Below are 19,991 nucleotides of genomic sequence, written 5' to 3'. Positions count from 1 at the left end.
AGGTAGAAGGAAAATGTATTTCTAATGCACACTTTTGTCTCAGTAGCATTCATTCAAATGTTTGCTGTTGGAATTTATAGAAGTTCCCTATCCTCTCTATGTGAAGATTATTCTAGTAATTTTATATCACTGGATGTGCTTTCATTACCGGTTTGTCAGAGTTAAAGGGTGTTCAAGATGAAATTTGAGGTTAACAAGAAAATACTCATTGCTTTTGCTGGTTGCCTAGTGCTGCATGTTTCTTAAATTTCCAAACAAACTTTTGTAGGGATGAGGGGAAATGTGTAGAAGGAATTCTGGAAATCTTCGACATGCTCTTGGCAACGACTTCAAGGTTCCGTGAGTTAAAACTCCAACACAAAGAGTATCTCTGTGTCAAGGCCATGGTCCTCCTCAACTCCAGTAAGTAGCCACACAGCTGGGCTGTGTTTTATGGGGGAGAGATGCTGTTTCTAGAACTAGCCTGGTGGGAAGAACAGTATCAAAGTTCTTATTTTACTTAAAAAGGGAAAAACGGCTTCCTTTCTGACTTCTCTGTTTCATTTTCTAGGGATTGAAACAGCAGTTAACTTTTGGTAACTTGAATATGAGTTATTCACTGGCTGAATTACTGGCAGTAATTTAAAAAGTGGCTCAAGTTGGAAAAGAAAAAAAAGAACTTTAAAATACTTACTTTGCAGCTTTGTTCATTGTTTATACAGGCATTTTACATGGTTGACCCGCATTTATATTTACTCTTTTGCTTTTACAGATTCATTCATTCATTGATTTCATTTATTCATTTGGTAAAGACATTGAAGATGTAGTCCTGCCTTCCAACAGCTCACAGTCTAGGCAGGGAGAGAGAGAAAACAAATTATGAAAAGCAGTGATCGGTGGTCTAATAGAGTAGGTACAGAGTGCTGTGGGAAACCAGGAGAGACACAGGAGTGGCTGCAGAAGGAAACACGGTTTGAGTGCGTCTTCAGGGACGGGCATACATTGGCGGGACAAGGGAAGCACTAGGAGGAATGAAAGGAGGGCCAGGAGCTGCAGGCTGTGCAGAGGAGCAGAGGGAGGTGCGTATGGTTGTGCAGGGTGGTACCGGAGATTACACTGCACGCCTTGGCCGAGAACTGCCCCTGGGGTGCTGAGCAGCCCTAGAAGAGGTCCAGGCAGGGCAGTATCACGGACAGAGAAGCGTTCCGTAGAGATCACTGTGGCTTCCACGTGGAGGACTGGCTGGAGAGGGGAGAGACAGAGGCAGGGGCCTACACAGAGTCATCAGGGACGATGGGAGCCTGAACGGACTTGTTGTGGAGGGGCCAGGGAGGAAGGGCCTGACTTGAAGGAAACATCGGGGTTCAAAGTGAGAAATGAGAGAGGCACTGAAGGTACATGGGTGTGGTAGTGTTGCTGCTCTTTTCTTATTATATAAGTAAAACCTGGTTCTTGTAAACATTCAAACAAAAGAAAAACATACAAGGAAGAAAAAAATCACCAGGAATCTCCCCCCGCCCCTGGGCAAGATAACCACCATAAGTTTGGAGACCAATCTTTAACAGCTCTCTGTAGATAGATAGATAGATAGATAGATAGATAGATAGACAGACAGCTCTCGATAGATGTAGGTAGGTACATAGGTAGAGATGGGTAGGTAGGTAGATAGGTAGATAGATATACGCACACACACATACGTACACAGAGAGGGAGATACCCATGCACACACAGGCTTATATGTATAATTTTACATAAACAGCAGAGCATCTTATGTTAAAAATTATAAAGACTTTGAAAGAGGCCTACTTTCATCTAATTATTGGCTTGACCCTTCCAGCCCAACACCAACTAGCTAGTCTTAACAACCAGAGGATAGATTTATACCTTCTTCTATGCTCTAATAATCTTTTAAAATAATACGTCCCCTCCAATATCCACATAGATAAGCTTTTTCCCCCTATTTAATCAAAGTTAGGGGGAACCTGGGTGGCTCAGCTGGTTGAGTGCCCAACTTTTGGTTTCGGCTTGGGTCATGATCCCAGGGTCGTGGGATCGAGCCCCACATGGGGCCCTGTGCTGAGTGTGGAGCCTGCTTGGGATTCTCTCTCTTTCTCCCTCTGCCCCTGCCCCTCTCCCCGGCTCACACTATCTCTCTCTCTCTCTCTCTCTCTCTCTCTCTCAAATTAAAAACAAAAAACCTCACTTTAAAAAATTAGCATAATTTTAAAAGTTGGGATACCTATATATACAAATACTTCTCTGTGTCTTGCATTTTTACTTTCCAAAATGCTGTGAAATACCTCCAGGTCAGCTAGGAGAGGTCTAACTCATTCTTTGAGTGAGGACATTGTCTGAATTGTTCAACCATTTGTTTGATGGGCCTTTACTTAATTACAGCTTTTTTTTTTTTTTTTTTTTTGCCATTATAAACATTGCTGCAGTAAATACAGTTGTGCTATTTTGTACACATTTCTAAGTTTTTATGTAGTGTTGACACTGTTTAGTTTACCACCTACCTGGTGTTTGGCCCAGCTCCTGTCCCTGGTATTGCTTGCTTTGCTTAGCTATTTACTCTCGTTGGCTTATTTCTTTCTGAAATAATATGGGTATGCAAGTTTTTGTTGTTGTTGTTTTGTGTATGCAAGTTTTAATCCTCCAACTGATGACTTACGGATAACTTCATTTGGGCATCATATGGGGCTTTGCTACCTAGATTTTATCCAATCTTACAACTTCATGCTGGAAACAATGGGAATCTCTGGGATCGTTTGATGCCACTTTATTTTAAATCATCCAAAGCAGCAGTTCCTGAAGCCAAAACTCAATGCAGACCCTGTGGCCACCTTCTGGGCACCTGCCCACTCCTTCTGTAACCTACACTTTCCTGCGTGTCTAACACCCCCACGTACTGTTGGCCACTGGCACTAGATCTGATGAGAGGGAAAGGGAGACATACAGAGCAGTGCTTCTTGAGCCTTGGCATGGAGCATGGAGATAGAGGGCTGGATCTGGGCAGGGAGAGTCAGTCCTGAGGGAGGGGAAGGGGGGAAATGAAGAAGGAGATATAGAGACCCCGAAGACAACCTTTATGTACTTCCCAGTTGGGTTTCCATCTGGCCCTACCTGCCTAGCAGGGCATTTCCCCTACACCCAGTGCACTCTCCACCCCAGTTCCAGAAAACAGTTTGTGAATAGAAATGGTCAACTGTTGGACGAATGAAAATTGTAGAGAAAGCCAAAGAAGACTCCTAAATGCTCTGGCGCTTCTGGCACCTTCTTGACATTTGTACCATTCACCTTTTACAAGATAAAAGCGATTAAGGTGGTGTGTGTATAGAGTACGTCCCACTGAGATCTTTGAAATTGATCGTGGAAGAAAATGGACTTTTCCTGATCTCTTTGAATCCACCTACAGACCTTACCTCACACGTGTGCTGCGATTTCTGTCTTTGTTGCTTGAAAAGTGCATTCCCATCTTGGCACAGGAGGATCATCAAGTGCTAGATTATGGGGCTTCTCTTACTTTTGGAAATAATTTAGAGCTCCTTTCTGTGAAGCAAAGTGCTCCTGGCAAAGCCACGTGCTTCTTGTTACACCACTTTGCAGTAGGAAAGCCTTCTGTTTGGCAAGGCTTCTTACTGTCAGTTTAGCCTCCGAGACATCATATTGTGTTGTTGTGAAAGCTAGAAGTATCATCTGTGCAAATGGGAAAGACCAAGGCTACAGCGTCCCTCCTGCAGCATCTGACAGAACTGCCATCATAAAATTACAGAGGGTGAGTCAGGCATGTGACGTAATTACCATTTGTGGTGGTAAATTGAGTAGAATTTGTTTACACTCAATTCTATATTTAGGAAATCTTCTTTTAACAAAGTTCCTTTCTCACTTGGTAGTCAAAACAGTTGTCAAATGCATTTAGGAAAACGGGATTCTGTTTCTCCTGGGAAATTTCCATTGTCAGGAGAGAGGGGTCTTTTGTGTGCTAGATTTTAAGCATTTGAAGGTATAGGCTTTTGCTGTTGTTGTTTTGGATTATTTGTAGCGTTACATTAAAAATAGGGACAGAATCTACTTTCCCACCTTAAATTTAAAAAAAGAAAAAGAAAAACTGGAGAATATACAAAATAGACCTTGGACATTGGACAACAGACCACACAGGACAGTGATCCCCAAGAGAAGGGACACAAATGAAATGAACTCTTGGATCACCCAGTTTACTATCTAGAGCCGACTACCAGGTTCCATAGGGAGAGGTAACCCAAATAGACACCAGTGGTCTCCCTGCACAGGGAGGACAGAGTCATGAATTTGAGGAGGTCAAGGCAGCTGGGATTTGCAGGGGAGGAGACTACTGGAGAGAAAGAGCTGGGTGCGTAGGCTTTGGAGATCTGTAGCGGGTGCCCTTCAAGTTTTCGTCTGAGCATTAACCTCATGCTTATGAGGATACTAACCAAGGACAGGGAAAGAGCCATCAGAAAGGAGCAGACAGAAAATCCCTAGCATTTACACAAGGGCTGGAATAGTTCATGTGCTCACCACCCAGCAGGAAAACACTGTAATATACTGGACATTGGGTGTAGTATCCAAAAAGGTATTGCATTGGTAGTGAGGTGAACTTAGCCCTAGACTTAAAGGCTGCTCTGATCCTACCAAACAAAACTTAAAAGCATGCCTGAAGGATGAAATTTATTGTCAAGTAATGTAACTGCATCACAGAACAAAGTTCAAGAATATTTAAAAGAATCCAAGAATATCCAATACCCAACCAGGTAAAGTTCACAATGTCTTATAACCAGCCAAAAGTTAGCAAGCATGCAAAGAAGCAGAAAACATGACCTATAATAAGGAGAAAAACCAATAAACTGGAAAAGACCCCAAAATGATACAGATGATAGAATTCGTAGGCAAGAACATTAAAACAATAGTTTAGTAACAATAATTACTATAACTATTTTCCAAACGTCTAAGAGGTAGAGGAAAGCATGAGCAGATTTAGAGGAGACATGGAAAATATGAAATACACACAAATTGAATTTCTAAATGTGAAATTTATAGCTATATGGGATTTATATCTGTGTTGGGAAGTGGAAGAGGGACAGTACAATATCCTGCAGACTGAGAAAGCACTTTGAGACCAAACAAACAATGCAAACCACTCCACACTGTTTATATGGTTTCATTTAAAGATTAAACAAGTTTCTTTCACAATGGTAAATGGGTATATTTGTCAAGAAGACATAAAAATGCTAAACATTTATGCATTAAAAAGAGGATGTCAAAATATCTGAGCAAAATCTGATAGAACTGCAGGGAGAAATGGACAAATCTCTTGTTATAGTTGGAAATTTTAATGTCCCTCTGTTAGTTCTATCAATACAGAACAAGTAGACAGAAAATCAGTAAATATAGAGACTTGAACAATATCGTTAACCAACTTGACCTATTTGACATGTATAGAACCCTCTACCCAACAACAGTAGAAAATATGTTCTTTTCAAGTATTCATGAAATATTTACCAGGATAGACCATATTCTGAGTTATAATACAAGTCTCAATATGTTAAAAAGGATTTAAGTCATACAAAGGATTTTCTTTGATAGAGTGAAACTAAATTAGAAACCGCTAATAAAAAGGTCTTGGAAAATTTCCAAACATTTGGAAACCAGATAACATACATCTAAATAACCCATGGATCACAGACAAAAATCACAAGCATTACTAGAAAATATTATGAACTAACTTACAATGAAAATACATTGTAGCAGAATTTGTGGGTTGCAGCTAAAGCCATAGTTTGAGGGAGATTTATAGCACTCAAGACCCATAGTAAAATAAAAGCAAGGTCTCAGATTAATGACTTTAGCTTCCAACCTTAAGCAACTAGGAAAAGCAAAGCAAATGAAACTCCAAGTAAGCCAAAGAAAACAAATGATAAGGATTAGAGTGGAAATCAATGGGACAGAAAAAAGGAAAGCAATCGATATCAAGGAAACCAAAAGCTGATTTTTTTTTGAGAACAATAAAATTGTTAAGCCTCTAGGCAGACTGATTAGAATAAAGGAAAGAAGGCACAAATTACCAATATCAGGAGCGAGAGAGGTGACATTACTGGTGACATTATTATTCTGCAGATATTAAAAAGAATAATGAGGTCATATTATGAACAACTTTATGCCAATACATTTGAATACTTAGATGAAATGGAAAAATTCCTTAAAAGACAGAAATTACTCAAGAAGAAATTTTAAAATGCTGAGTAGCCATATATTTATTAAGGAAGTTGAATTTGTAGTTAAAAACTTTCCCATAATGAAAACTCCAGGCCCAGATGGCTTTTCTGGGAGAATGCTACCAAACATTTAAGGAATTAATAATCCCAGATTTGTACACACTTTGTTTTTTACTTTTTTAATGTTTAATTTTTTTAAAATTCCAGTATAGTTAACATACAATATTCTGTTAGTTTCAGGTGTACAATATACTGACTCAGCAGTTCTGTACATTACTCAGTGTTCATCACTGAGCACTGAGTGAACAAGTGAACTGATGACAAGTGAACTGCTTAGTCCCCATCACCTATTCCTCCACTCGCCTTCCCCATGGTAACCATCAGTTTTCTATATTTAAGAGTTGTTTCTTAGTTTCTCTCTCTTTTTCCTTTGTTCATTTGTTTTGTTTCTTAAATTCCATATATAAGTGAAACATATGCTATTCATCTTTCCTGACTGACTTATTTCACTTAGCATTATATTCTCTAGATCCATTTATGTTATTGCAAATGGCAAGCTTTCATTCTTTTTATGGCTGAGTAATATTCCTGTGTGTGTGTGTGTGTGTGTGTGTGTGTGTGCGCGCGCGCTTGCGCTTTATCCATTCATCTTTTGATGGACACGTGGGCTTCTTCCATAATTTAGCTATTGTAAATACTGCAATAAACATAGGGGTGCATGTATCCTTTTGAATTAGTATTTTTGTATTCTTTGGGTAAATATTCAGTAGTGCAATTACTGGATCATGGGGTGGTTCTGTTTTTAACTTTTTCAGGAACCTCCCTATTGTTTTCTACAGTGGCTGCAACAGTTTACATTCTCACCAACAATGCCTAAGGGTTCCTTTTTCTTTACATCCTTGCCAACACCTATTGTTTCTTGTGTTGTTGATTTTAGCCATTCTGGCGGATGTGAGGTAGTATCTCATTGTAGTTTTGATTTGCATTTGCCTGCTGATAAGTGATGATGAGCATCTTTTCACAGGGTCTGTTGGCCATCTAGATGTCTTCTTTGGAAAAAATTCTGCTCATGTCTTCTGCCCATTTTTAAATTGGATTGTTTGGTTTTTGCTGTTGAGTTGTATAAGTTCTTTATAGATTTTGGATATTAACCCTTTGCTGGGTATGTCGTTTGCAAATATCTTCTCTCATTCAATAGGTTGCCTTTTTAGTTTTGTTGATTATTTCCTTTGCTGTCAGAGGTTTTTATTTTGATGTAGTCCCAATAGTTTACTTTTACTTTTGTTTCCATTGCTTCAGGAGACATATCTAGAAGGATGTTGCTACAGCCAGTGTTAGAAAAATTACTGCCTGTGCTCTCTTCTAGGATTTTTATGGTTTCGTGTCTCACATTTAGGCCTTTAATCCATTTTGAGTTTATTTTTGTGTATGGTATAAGAAAATGGTCCAGTTTCATTCTTTTCCATGTAGTTGTCCAGTTTTCCCAACACTATTTATTGAAGAGAGTATCTTTTTCCCATTGTACATTCATTCCTCCTTTGTCAAAGATTAATTGACCATTTAACTGTGGATTTATTTCTGGGTTTTCTAAATTTTTTTTTTTAACGTTTATTTATTTTTGAGACAGAGAGAGACAGAGCATGAACGGGGGAGGGTCAGAGAGAGGGAGACACAGAATCCGAAACAGGCTCCAGGCTCTGAGCTGTCAGCACAGAGCCCGACGCGGGGCTCGAACTCACAGACCGCGAGATCATGACCTGAGCCGAAGTCGGCCGCTTAACCGACTGAGCCACCCAGGCGCCCCTATTTCTGGGTTTTCTATTCTGTTCCATTGATCTATGTGTCTGTTTTTGTGCCAGTACCATACTGTTTTTGATTATTACAAATTTGTAATATAATGTAAAGTCTGGGATTGTGATACCTCTAGTTTTGTTCTTTTTCTTTTTTTCTAATTTAAAAAAATTTTAATGTTTATTCACTTTTGAGAGACAGAGCATGAGCAGGGGAGGGGCAGTGAGAGAGAGAGAGAGAGAGAGAGAGAGAGACACAGAATCTAAAGCAGGCTCCAGGCTCTGAGCTGTCAGCACAGAGCCTGATGCAGGGCTCGAACCCACAAACTGCGAGATCATGACCCAAGCTGAAGTTGGACACTCAACCAACTGAGCCACCCAGGCGCCCCTTGTTCTTCTTTTTCAAGATTGCTTTGGCAGGGCACCTGGGTGACTCAGTTGGTAAGATCCGACTTTGGCTTAGGTTGGAAAGATAACATGCTAATTGATGTAGACAATCCCAAGGCGTCTACAAAAAAAATGGGTTTATTAAGGTTGTAGGATAAAAGGATAATATATATAAATCAATTGTATTTCTACATAGTAGCAGTTAACAAATGATAATTGAAATTAAAATCAATATTATTTGTATAGCATTACAAATTATTAAACTTAGGGATAAATTTGACAGAAGGTTTGAGACTGAAAACTCAAAACATTTCTGAGAGAAATTAAATAAATTGTAAATAAATGGAGAGATATGTTAATGGCCTAGCAGATTCAATATTGTTAAGATGTCAGCGCTCCCCTCAAAATCATCTATAGATTCAATTTGGTCCCAATAAAAATCTCAGCAGGCTTTTTTTGGTAGAAATTGACAAACAGATTTTTAAATTCGTAGGGAAATGTAATGAACCTAGAACAGACAAAAGAACTTTGAAAAAGAACTAAGTTGGAAGACTCATACTACTGGACTTCGAGATTTATTCTAAAGCCACAGGAATGAAAACAACATGTATTGACATCAAAATAGATCACTGAAACGGAATAGAGTCCAGAAATAGACCTATACAACAAGCAATTTTTAACAAAGGTGTCAAGGTAAATAGGGAAAGAATGATCTTCCCACTAGATGGTGCTTGAACTAAAATAGGCAAATTTTGAATGGATACCTCATCAAAGAAGATATGCTGCTGGCAAATAATTACATGCAGTGGTGCTAAAATTATTCATCAGAGAAATCTAAATTAAAACACAATGAGAAACCACTCCATACCCAATAGATTGGCTAAAATTAAAGAGACTGACCATATCAAGGGTTTTTGAGAATGTGGAATAAGAACTCTCTCTGCACTACTGGGGAGGATATAAACTGGTACAACTACTTTTATGTACTTATTTTGGTGCAGCTACTCTTGAAACCTGATTGGCATTTTCTTAAATAGTTAAGCATACATGTACCAGGTTACCCATTCATCCCACTTCTTGGTATTTACCGAAGAGAGATGAAAGCATATGTTCATACAAAAACTTGTATGCAAATGTTTATAGCAACTTTATTTGTAATAACGCTAAACAGGTAACAACCCAAATGACCACCAACAGATGAAAGGATAAACAAATGTGATATATCCATAGAGTAGAATACTGCTCAGCAGTAAAAAGCATTGAACTACTGATAGATATATTCAGCATTATGAACCTTAAAATAATGGTGCTGAATGAAAGAAGATAGACAAAAAAGCATACATACTAGAAGACCTCATTTACATAAATTTCAGAAAAAGCAAGCTAATCTGTAGTAGCAACAGGTCTGTAGTTGCTGGGGGATGGGATGGGGGTTGGGGAAGGTGGAGGGATAGATTACTTAGGGACACGAGGGAACTTTTGAGGGTGATGAATGTGTTCATTATCTTGATTGTGGATTATGCTTTTAATGGTGTGTGTATGTGTGTGTGTGTATGTATATATATATGTACATATGTCAAGACGAAGCAAATTGTACACAGTAAGTATGTGCAGGTTATTGCATATCAGTTATACTTCAACAAATCTGTAAACAATGTAATTAAAACAGAAAAAGAAAGACGAAGAGGGCAAAAATTGTAGCCTGAATGGAAAAGACATACTGCGCAGCAGCGACTGTCTCCAGTACAGGAGGGAGACCCTGGGGATGAGGGTCAGGAAAAGAGAAATGGAGTAGGTTTCTTAAAGTCCAAAGGCTGGGGATGTTCTCTGTCCCGTATTGGGAGAGCAGAGTCTCTGAGGGCTGCTACTTGTTGCTGTCAGCTTCCCTTGTGTGCTAGGTAAGCATTGGGCTGTCTGGAGGTAGTCTCCTGCGTAAGTGATGAGCTCAAGTTGGGATGACATCATTCAGTCAGGTCTGAATTGGTATTGGCATGCTAGGTGGCCAGGTCAGGGTTTGTTAGTAGTCATATGTATGTATACGTATGTATGTGTTTATGTCTGACTTTTTTACAGCCAAGACAGTGTTTTTAACGGAACTATGAGGTATAATTAATATACAATAAACTGTACCTGTTTAAAGCATACAATTTTATGCATTTGGGCAATCATATACGCCCCTGAAAGCGTCACCACAGTTAAGATAGTGAACATATCTATTACACTCAGAAGTTTCCTTGTGCCCCTTCCTAATTTCCCCCTTCTTCATTTCTTCCCCCTGTCCAATCCCATGCAACCCCCCAATACAATTTCTGTCACTATAAAACATAGTCAACATAAAATGGCACAGATTAGTTTGCATTTTATAAAATTTTATATAAAATGTATTTGGGGGTGACCAACTATTTAGATTTACCTGAGACTGAGGAGTTTCCTGGGATGCAGGACCCTCAGTCATGCTAACAGGTGTGTAATGGCGTATATTTGTGGTTTCTTTGGTCTTTTCCTATAACTAATGATGTGAATTTTTTCGTATGCTGCTTGGTGATATCTGTATCTTTGGGGAAGTATTTGTTAAAATAGTCCATTTTTAACGGGATATTTGTTTTCCTTTTTTTTTTTTTTGAGGTACAGTTGACATACAATATTAGTCTCAAAATTTTTTTAACATTCAGCTTTGAGAGACAGAGCAGAACTGTGAGTGGGGGGGGGGGGCAGAGAGAGAGGGAGACACAGAATCTGTAGCAGGCTCCAGGCTCTGAGCCGTCAGCACAGAGCCCCACGCAGGGCTTGAACTCATGAACCGTCAAATCGTGACCTGAAGTCGGACACTTAACCGACTGAGCCCCCCAAGTGCCCCTGTATTAGTTTCGGATGTAGGTAGTTATGTTTTAAATAGCTGCATACTTCTGTGTTATTTATCTCTATTTATTTATTTATATATTTATATATTTATTTATTTATTTACTTACTTGCTTACTTTCTGGGTTATTTATCTCTTCTAATAATGGACATAATATAGAATCAATATTAACTTTATTATCCAATTCAATTTCAATTTAGTAAATGTTTATTTGGTTTCAGGTATGTGCCAATGACTTCTAAATAGTAAAAATGTCAAAGTGAACTAGATACATGTGTTTGGTCTAGAATAGCGATATACACTGAAACAGGTAATCGGGGGTCTGGTCCTTGCTAGGCTTGAGTAGCAGAAGAGTATCGTCCTTGCTACAGGGAGAGAGATAGAGAAAGGACATCACCATTTTGATTCCTCTCTCAGCACATCCTCTTATACACAACCTAGGATGTGAGGGGCACTTGGCATTACTTTATTATTCTCAGCCTTTGATGCGGCTTCTGAAACTTGGCTTCTAAAATTTGGAGATCACAGAAAACACTGCATTTAACAGCCTGTTACAATGTTTGCTAAAATGTTTTAGAACTCAAAAGTGTTATACAAGTGTTGTAGTTAGCATAACAACATATCCAAATTAAGAGTGGTGGGACCAGCCATCTTGTCATCCAGAAACCTGAAGACTGAATACGTTTTCCCCTGGATAGAATCAAGGGTACTGAATGTAGGACATGGAGTCGGATCAGTCTGCAAATAGTCTTTAAAAATATTTAAAATTAGGAAGAGGTCTGTGTTTTTAGATTTTTTTTAATGTTTGTTTTTGAGAGAGAGTGACAGAGCATGAGCAGGGGAGGGGCAGACAGAGAGGGAGAGAGAGTGACAGAGCATGAGCAGGGGAGGGGCAGCGAGAGAGGGAGCCTCCGAAGCACGCTCCGGGCTCTGAGCTGTCAGCACAGAGCCCATTGTGGGGCTTGAGCCCACAAACCATGAGATCATGACCTGAGCTGAAGTCGAATGCTCAACCGACTGAGCCACCCAGGAGCCCCTGGAAGAGGTCCATTTGTCCAAGCAGTTTTAAGACTTAAAAAGGATGAAACTTTTTGTTCAATGAAAGAAATAGAGGGTTAGAACCAGGCAATGCTCTTTGCCATTAAGAAGATGATGGAGACAACAACTCAAGCCCTGGTTCACTCTGAGTTTTGGGGAGAGCTCCCGTGAGGCAGGTGGGTGGAAGGCAGAGGCACAAAAGGATACACAGAAGGATGCTGAAGAGGCCAGACGGGGCCTTTTCTATTGACGGACTGTGGGAGCAAAGCATTGTGAACATCAGCCTGCTGGTTTCCTATCACGGGCCTTTCTCAAACACTGGCCTGTTCTCGTGGTGCTGGGGTAGGAGGTGGTGATAAAGGGATGGGTCATGGCTAGAGCTTCCTTACCTTAAAGCAAAGAGGCAAACACCACATATGCCTCCCCAAAGCACATTTTTCCTTTGGCTAGTATTCTGGGATTTTTATTAAACACTTAAGATTTTCTGATTTATTTGCCTTCAGTTAAGGAGAGCTTATATCTTCATCCTTTGAACATAGGATGTGGCAGATCTTGGGGAGTCTCTCCCCCCCCCCCCCCCCCCCCCCCCCGCCTCAGTGTACTGCTCAGAATGTCATCAGGTAGGTTAGTGAGAGGAACACACAGCTGTTCCCAGGTGATAAAGAGGAGAGGAGATTATGTCTTTGTTTTTATTTTACTTTCTTTGGTATGTGTGGGGCATGGTGCCAAGATCTTGTCTTCTTTAGTTTCATGTAAAGTCATTGAACTGTGTTCTAAAATGAATCCTGATGTTTTTTAAATACTTTTTTTAAACAATTTTTTTTTACTAACTGATTTTTTTTACTACTTTTTTTAAAATGTTTTTTTAAAACATTTTTTTTTTTTTACTGTTTATTTTTGAGAGAGAGAGACACACACACACACAGAGTGCGAGCGGGCGAGGGGCAGAGAGAGAGGGAGACCCAGAATCTGAAGCAGGTTCCAGGCTCTGAGCTGTCAGCACAGAGCCCGACGCGGGGCTCGAACCCACGCACTGTGAGATCATGACCTGAGTCAAAGACGCGCAATTGGCTGAGCCACCCAGGCACCCCAACTGATGTTTTTACTTTTGGCTGGTAGAAGAGCTTAAGTTTTGTTCCCTGTTTGGGTGGTGAGCATCCCAGAGGTGAGGGCTTTGTGTCCCATCTCCTGCCTCTGCCACAGCCTGCCAGTTAGCAATTACTCTGTAAGTACATGCTTGGTGAGCCCCGGGGTGTGTGAATGCCCAAGTGCAGGCTTGGCACTGCTGACCAACGAGGCAGCAAAATGGGTATTTTTCGGCTAAATTCCTTCCCAGGATGATCTTATATAGGTTAATCTTTCTGCATATAAAAACTTTCCCTGTATCTAAAATTGATACAGTCCTCACAAAACCTAACTGACTCCTGTCCCCAAACTCCTTGCTGGTGATGACAGTGATGGCCCGGTAGGAAGCTGCACTGCCCCCACAGCCTCTAGAAGACCCAGGGCTTGCCTCTGGCAACGACTACTCCTTTGTGAAGAGGGATTCACCTACTAGACAATTCACCCATTTAAAGTATACAATTCAGTGGATTTTAGTGTGTCCATAGACTTATGCACCACCCATCATCACAACCAATTTTAGAACATTTTCATCACCCCAAAAGAAGGCCTGTACTCATTAGTCATCCCTCCCTAATTTCTCTTCCACCTTCACTCCTAGGCAGCCACCCCCGTGTATAGATATGCCTGTACTGGACACGTCCTATAAGTGGAACCATACAAATTGTGGTCCTTTGTAACTGGCTTCTTTCACTTGGCATAAGGTTTTCAAGGTTCATCCATGTTGTAGCATGAATGAGTCTTTTGTTCTTTTTTATGGCTGAGTAATACTCCATTGTATGGACGCACCCCATTTTGTTTATCCATTTATTAATGGGCACTAGATTTGTTTCCACTTTTAGGCTATCATGAGTAATGGTGCTGTGAATACTAAATGGTGCTATGTATACTTAGCTGAGGAGTTATTTTTATTTTTTCACTTTGTCACTTTGGACCAACACACGTCCTTTTAGAATCCAAAAACATATTTCTGACAGCAGAAATCCATGGAGCACACATCCTGTAGAAGAATGGACTGAAGGGTAGTTTAGAGAAAGCACTTGTTAATGCAGCTGGGGTCAATTGTAGGGGAAGTAAGTTTAATGAGATTAATAATTTTCTGTGCGTACCCCTAAAATATGCATTAACCTGCATTTTTATCATTTCAGTTATGATGGTGTGATTGGCTAACCTGATGTAAAAATCTGAACCTATGTACATTCAGCTTAACTCTTCCCTTTATGACTATTCATTCCATGCCAGTCTTTGCACTAGGTGATGAGGATATAATGATAAGCAGACAGGGTCTGTGCTCTCGAAGTGCTTATGTCCAGTGTCTCTGAGGGTGGAAGTGTGGCCATGGGTGTGTATAAGGAAATCCAGGATGTGGGACAACATGGTGGTGTCTGCACTGTCAGAACTTCAGAGGAGAACCAGAGTAGACTTAGGGTGGGATAGTAGGGAGGTCAGGAGAGCATCCAGAAGGAAGTTCACAGCCAGGCTGGGATCTAAAGGAGGAGTGGATGTCAATAAGCAAAAGAGGGAGGGTGGAGAGGAGGAGAGGGAGAGCGAGCGAGTTCCTAAGCAGAAAGTTGGGCGTGTTCTTTGCATCACCTGCTCTGGAGTTAAAAGGGTTCAAGGTGAGGTGCGGTGGGAGATGAGGGTGAAAAGAGCAGAGAGTGGCCTGGTACCCTTGAAAGCTGCGTCAGATGGTTTGGACTCTGACCCAAGAGCTGGGAAGTCATGAAAGGGAGCCACATGAGCGAGTCTGCATTTTGGTGGCTCGGAAGGGGCACGTTGGGCCAAGGGTGGGACCTGTTTCCCTTGCGGTATGAGGGCAGGTCACCTGCTGTGGGGTTCAGTCAGAGTTTTGAGGATATGGGGGGATTCAGGAAGCGTCACTGTGGAGAATGAGGTGAGCCCGTGAGTTAGAGAAGCAGTTCTGGGTTACTGTAAAAAGGTGAATATTTTAAGCCTACATCGTCAGACATTGTGGAGGGACAGGCCCCAGGGGTGTGGTGAAGCATTACACTTGCATAATTGTGGTTCAAGATGTCCCTTGCCTCCACTGAACTGTGTGGAACTGAGCTACCTTAATTGAACTAAAAATACCAATAAAAAAAAGAGAACGGAAAGTGCCCAAATTCCATGGATGATGGCGTGCTGGTCCTCATTATCCTTCTAGCACACAGCCGGCAGGTCCCTGGTTGGTTCCACAGAGTTGCCATTTATTCTCACTTTGAAACCGAAAGCCTGGAAGAGAAGCTCATTATTTCCCTGCTTCCAGGGATGCAGGAGGCAGGATTGGTGGTGGGGTGTGGGGGCAAGAGGATTTACCTGAGCCGTTATTTTGCAAATACTGGGAGGCCACAGTATCTCAGATCCTAGAGTCAGAGGGGGATTAAACACGGGGCAGGGTAGGATGAGGTGGGGGGGGTGGGGAACAGCCTACTTCGAGGGTGGCTTTGGGGATCTCAGGAGTCATGTGCCTGCAGGCTTTGCTCAATGAGGTGCTCAGGCCGGAAGCACTAGGAAACTGGTCTGGGGTCCAAGAACTAGAGATGGTCTTCCTGCCCCAGCGAGGTGCCACCAGAGGTGTGATGCCAAGGGCCTGGACAGCGGGCCTGCCATGGCTGTCTGCATGTGGTGGACAGGGGAGGCTACGTCGCCGTGGTCACCCGTTTATGTTTGTTCAACTCCCCTTAGATGAGGGGGCCTCCTAGGGGCTGAGAGTAGAATTAATCTCACTCTCTGACCCTCTCTGTGTGTGGCTGTTACTACAGCTGAGAAACACCATGTAATGGTTCAGGCCACCAGATAGGTTTACTGCTAGGAAAAGCCACGGTTGTGGGCCACGTGGCATTTTGAGAGACCAGTTAGTCCGCCCGCATTCAGCCAGGCTTGGCGACGGGGCTGGCTCTCGGGGGAAGGACACCATGGGCAGGTGAAGATTTTAAGACTTCACTATACGTGCAGATGCCAGAACAGCCCAGATCAGTTTGGCCCCCTTTCTGGAGAATGTCGGCCTTCTTAGCTGCTGGAGACACGACTTCCATTCCCTCTCCTCAGAGCAATGACTCGTGGCTGTTGTTCTCCGTCCAGGTATGCACCCGTTAGCCACAGCAAGCCAGGAGGCTGACAGCAGCCAGAAGCTGACTCACTTACTGAACGCCGTGACCGATGCTCTGGTCTGGGTGATTGCCAAGAGCGGGATTCCCTCCCAGCAGCAGCCAGTCCGCCTGGCTAACCTCCTGATGCTCCTTTCTCACGTCAGACACGCCAGGTACGATCCTGGGGTGGGGGTGGGAGGGCAGCTCCACTGAATGTGTGGGGGTGGGGGGGCGTTGCACGCACATGCTCTGAGAAGGGTGAAGAGCTTTGAGAAAGCGTTTGCAAGTTTGAGAGTAATAAGGTAGAATTTTTACCTATAAAGGAAAATAACCCCCTGAAAGGGAATGGTGGTGGTGGTGGGGTCCCTTCATCGGTGCATGAGCCTGTGGCCAAAGATTGGCATAGTGGGCACTGACTAGATGTCATGTGACCCCTTATAGGATATTTATGGCATCCTTCATCTGTTTTTTAGTTGCTGGGGGTTTGGGCTTGTTCATGGAATTCTAAAAAGGGCAGTGTCTCTCCTAACGTGAGGTGCCTCCCCTCCCTGCACCACTACTCTGAGGTCATTTTCTTGGGGAGGTTAGATCAACTCCTGAAGCTAGTGATCTGGGGAAGTACTGAAGCAGCAAATGCATTGCTCCTGGGGGAAATACAGGGTTAGGTTCCTGAGAGGCTCTGGTCACAACATTTTCATCCTCCAATTCATACATAACCTTGGTGTACCTGTGTTTGTGTTTAAAGAGTGGTTCTGTTCTTGTGACAGCATCAGGACATTAAGAATGAGACCAAAGGGAACTGGCGAGGCCAGCAGGTTTAGGAAGGTAGGGCCGTGAGGGGAGTGTATTCAGGGAACACGAATCATGTGTTCTGACGACGAGGGACTCCCCTGGTGTAGGATGGTAGCTCTGTGCCGGGATAGTGATGCTCAGTGCTAGATGGCTCCCGGGACGAGGGTCACCCTGCCCTGGAGCAGGAAGAGGGGAGATGAGGTTGGAAAGTAGTTGCTACCCAAGGAGGACGAAAGTCTGGGGGCTGTGGGGAAGGACAGTACTCACCTCAAGGATTATTACAAGGGGGCGGAAATGAAAACAACCTTTGCCTTGTTTCCTCTTGAATGATTATTTGCCACCAGGATCATTTTCAGAACAGGTACCATCCATTCTCATTATTCACAGATTCTGTATTTGCAAAGGTGACTACGTTTACAAATTTATTTGTAACCCCTGAGTCCATACTCTGGCATTTTTTGTGCTCACTCAAGGACGTGTGCAGAGTGGCAAAAAATTTGAGTTGCCCACACGTACATTCCCAACTGAGGTCAAACAAGGTGACACTTGCATTCTTGTTTCGGCCTTCGTACTGTAAAGAAATGTCCTTTACGTGGTCTCTTAAGTGCCATGTTTTTGCACTTTTTTGTGCTTTTTGTTGGGAGATTTCAGTGTCTAAACGTGGCCCCCAAGCACAGTACTGAAGCACTGTCAGTGTTCCTAAGTGCAAGAAGGCTGTGATGTGCCTTATGGAGAGAATACGCGAGTTAGATCAGCTTTTTATTCATGCATGAGCTATGGTACCATAGACTGTGAGTTAAATGTTAATGAAGCGACAAGTTATGTTAAACAAGGTGTCTTTAAACACAAACACAGGTACACCTAGGTTATGTATGAATTGGAGGATGAAAATGTTGTGACCAGAGCCTCTGTATTTTCCCCAGGAGCAGTGTATTTGCCGATTCAGTGTTGGTGGCAACTATATAGAACATAACTGGTATGAAAAATGAGAATTGCACTCCGTGCCAGGTTCTGTCGGGCCACTGCGGGTGGGTGGTGGGACACTGAGGTGCTTGCCCTTCAGTGTAGATGATTGATGGAGCCAGATGGAAGGACCCTACCTAGAGCAAATGGCAAAGGGATTTGGGGTGTGGGGTGGACCGACTTTGTTGGGGAGAGTTGGGGAAGATTTTGAAGTTCCCACGGCTGCCTCACGGGAAGGACTCTCAGCATCTCTTTGTTCCCATAGTAACAAGGGCATGGAACACCTGCTCAACATGAAGTGTAAAAACGTGGTCCCAGTCTATGACCTGCTGCTGGAGATGCTGAATGCCCACACGCTTCGCGGGCACAAGTCCTTGGTCACAGGGTCCGAGCGCAGCCCGGCAGAGGAGAGTAAGAGCAAAGAGGGCTTCCAGAACCTCCAGTCTCCTCAGTGATGCCCATCCTGGGGCGAATAGGCCACAGAGGAGGTCAGAGGCTGAAGTGTGAACCCCAAATGCAAACCGCGAGCTCCATCTGGAAGTGGGCGGGCTTCATCGTCTTTCTCCTGCGTGGTCCCTCATTGGGTCATGGTAGGCTCAGCCATGTGCCGTCCTTCACCTGACCTCTCCACTTCCCAGGAGTCAGGCTGAGAAAGCTAGGGAGCATGTTTGAATGCAGAGTTTACCTCTCGCTTGGCCTCATAGAATCTCAGTGTGGTTCCTTTCTTACTTTCCATCTCCCTTCTGTTCCTCTGGGAAACATCCTGAAGGTTTTGGAATGAATGGTGGAAATCTGACGTGGAAGGTTTATAAGGTAGAGAGGGAGAGAATGAGGCACTTTAAAGAAGTGGACTAACCTTTAAAGAAAATTTTTTTTAAATGTTTATTATTATTTTTTTTTTTGAGAGAGACAGTGAGAGCAGGGGAGGGGCAGAGAGAGGGAGACACAGAATCTGAAGCAGGTTCCAGGCTGTGAGCTGTTAGCACAGAGCCCTACGTGGGGCTGGAACTCACAAACCATGAGATCATGACCTGAGCCGAAGTCGGATGCTTAACCGACTGAGCCACCCAGGTGCCCCAAGAAGTGGACTTTATTGTGCCACCTAACCTGCCCTTAGATAGGCCTTTGTTTGCCCTCTTCTGGGCTACTTGATTATAGGATTGAAAACCAAACAATGAATGAATGAACTAGTTCTACAAACCTGCTTCACAAATCTGTGAGGACTAAGGCCATGTATCACTATTACCATTGAAGGCCAGAGGGATTGCAACCTGGGGAGCCGGTGGTCAGGCTGGGAAGTGAGCCACGTTCTCCACCCCCACGCCCCCCACCCCACCCCCGCACTTGACCTTGCTGCCATCTTCATAGAGGTTCATTCCTCTTGGTTTGCATTCGTAGAGCCTGCTAATTATTTGGGGTGCATGTGTGTTTGTGATCACTTTCATGGAGGATTGTAGAGATTTAAATCTAACTGCCCCTGGAATTTTCCTTCCTCAAAACTCTCTTGTCCCAGGTGCCCAGTGTGTGCAGGAGAAAGGCCCAGTGTTTGCAGGAATGGGTTTCTCTTGTGGGTTTGGGTCACAGCCACAGTGCTTCCCTGGGACATCCACAATTGTCACATCAGCCATCCATAGACAGGGACACGTCAGGCTGTGTGTGCAAGGCATGCTGTTCCGTGGAAAGATGAATGGCTACAGACACACCGATATGTCGGGTTCATGGCCACAGTGTAGATTTGGTG

The 19,991-nt window shown here is 42.8% G+C and overlaps 1 protein-coding gene across 2 annotated transcripts in view; it reads left to right on the top strand.

The window, feature by feature from the left end:
* ESR2 (estrogen receptor 2) overlaps positions 1–19,153 on the top strand; it is a 66,801-nt gene extending 47,648 nt beyond the window's left edge. For both annotated transcript variants that reach the window (XM_030319276.1, XM_030319278.1), the window contains 3 exons: positions 269–402; positions 16,488–16,668; positions 18,516–19,153. In XM_030319276.1, the coding sequence (XP_030175136.1) occupies positions 269–402; positions 16,488–16,668; positions 18,516–18,705 (505 nt within the window). In that variant the 3' untranslated portion in view covers positions 18,706–19,153. The remainder of the gene's footprint in view (positions 1–268; positions 403–16,487; positions 16,669–18,515) is intronic.
* The last annotated feature ends 838 nt before the right edge of the window (positions 19,154–19,991 follow it).

Source organism: Lynx canadensis, chromosome B3 (genome assembly GCF_007474595.2).
Source record: "Lynx canadensis isolate LIC74 chromosome B3, mLynCan4.pri.v2, whole genome shotgun sequence".
Classification (NCBI taxonomy): Eukaryota; Metazoa; Chordata; class Mammalia; order Carnivora; family Felidae; genus Lynx; species Lynx canadensis.
Note: the sequence above shows the minus strand (reverse complement) of the source record. Positions and strands in the feature narration are given on the sequence as shown.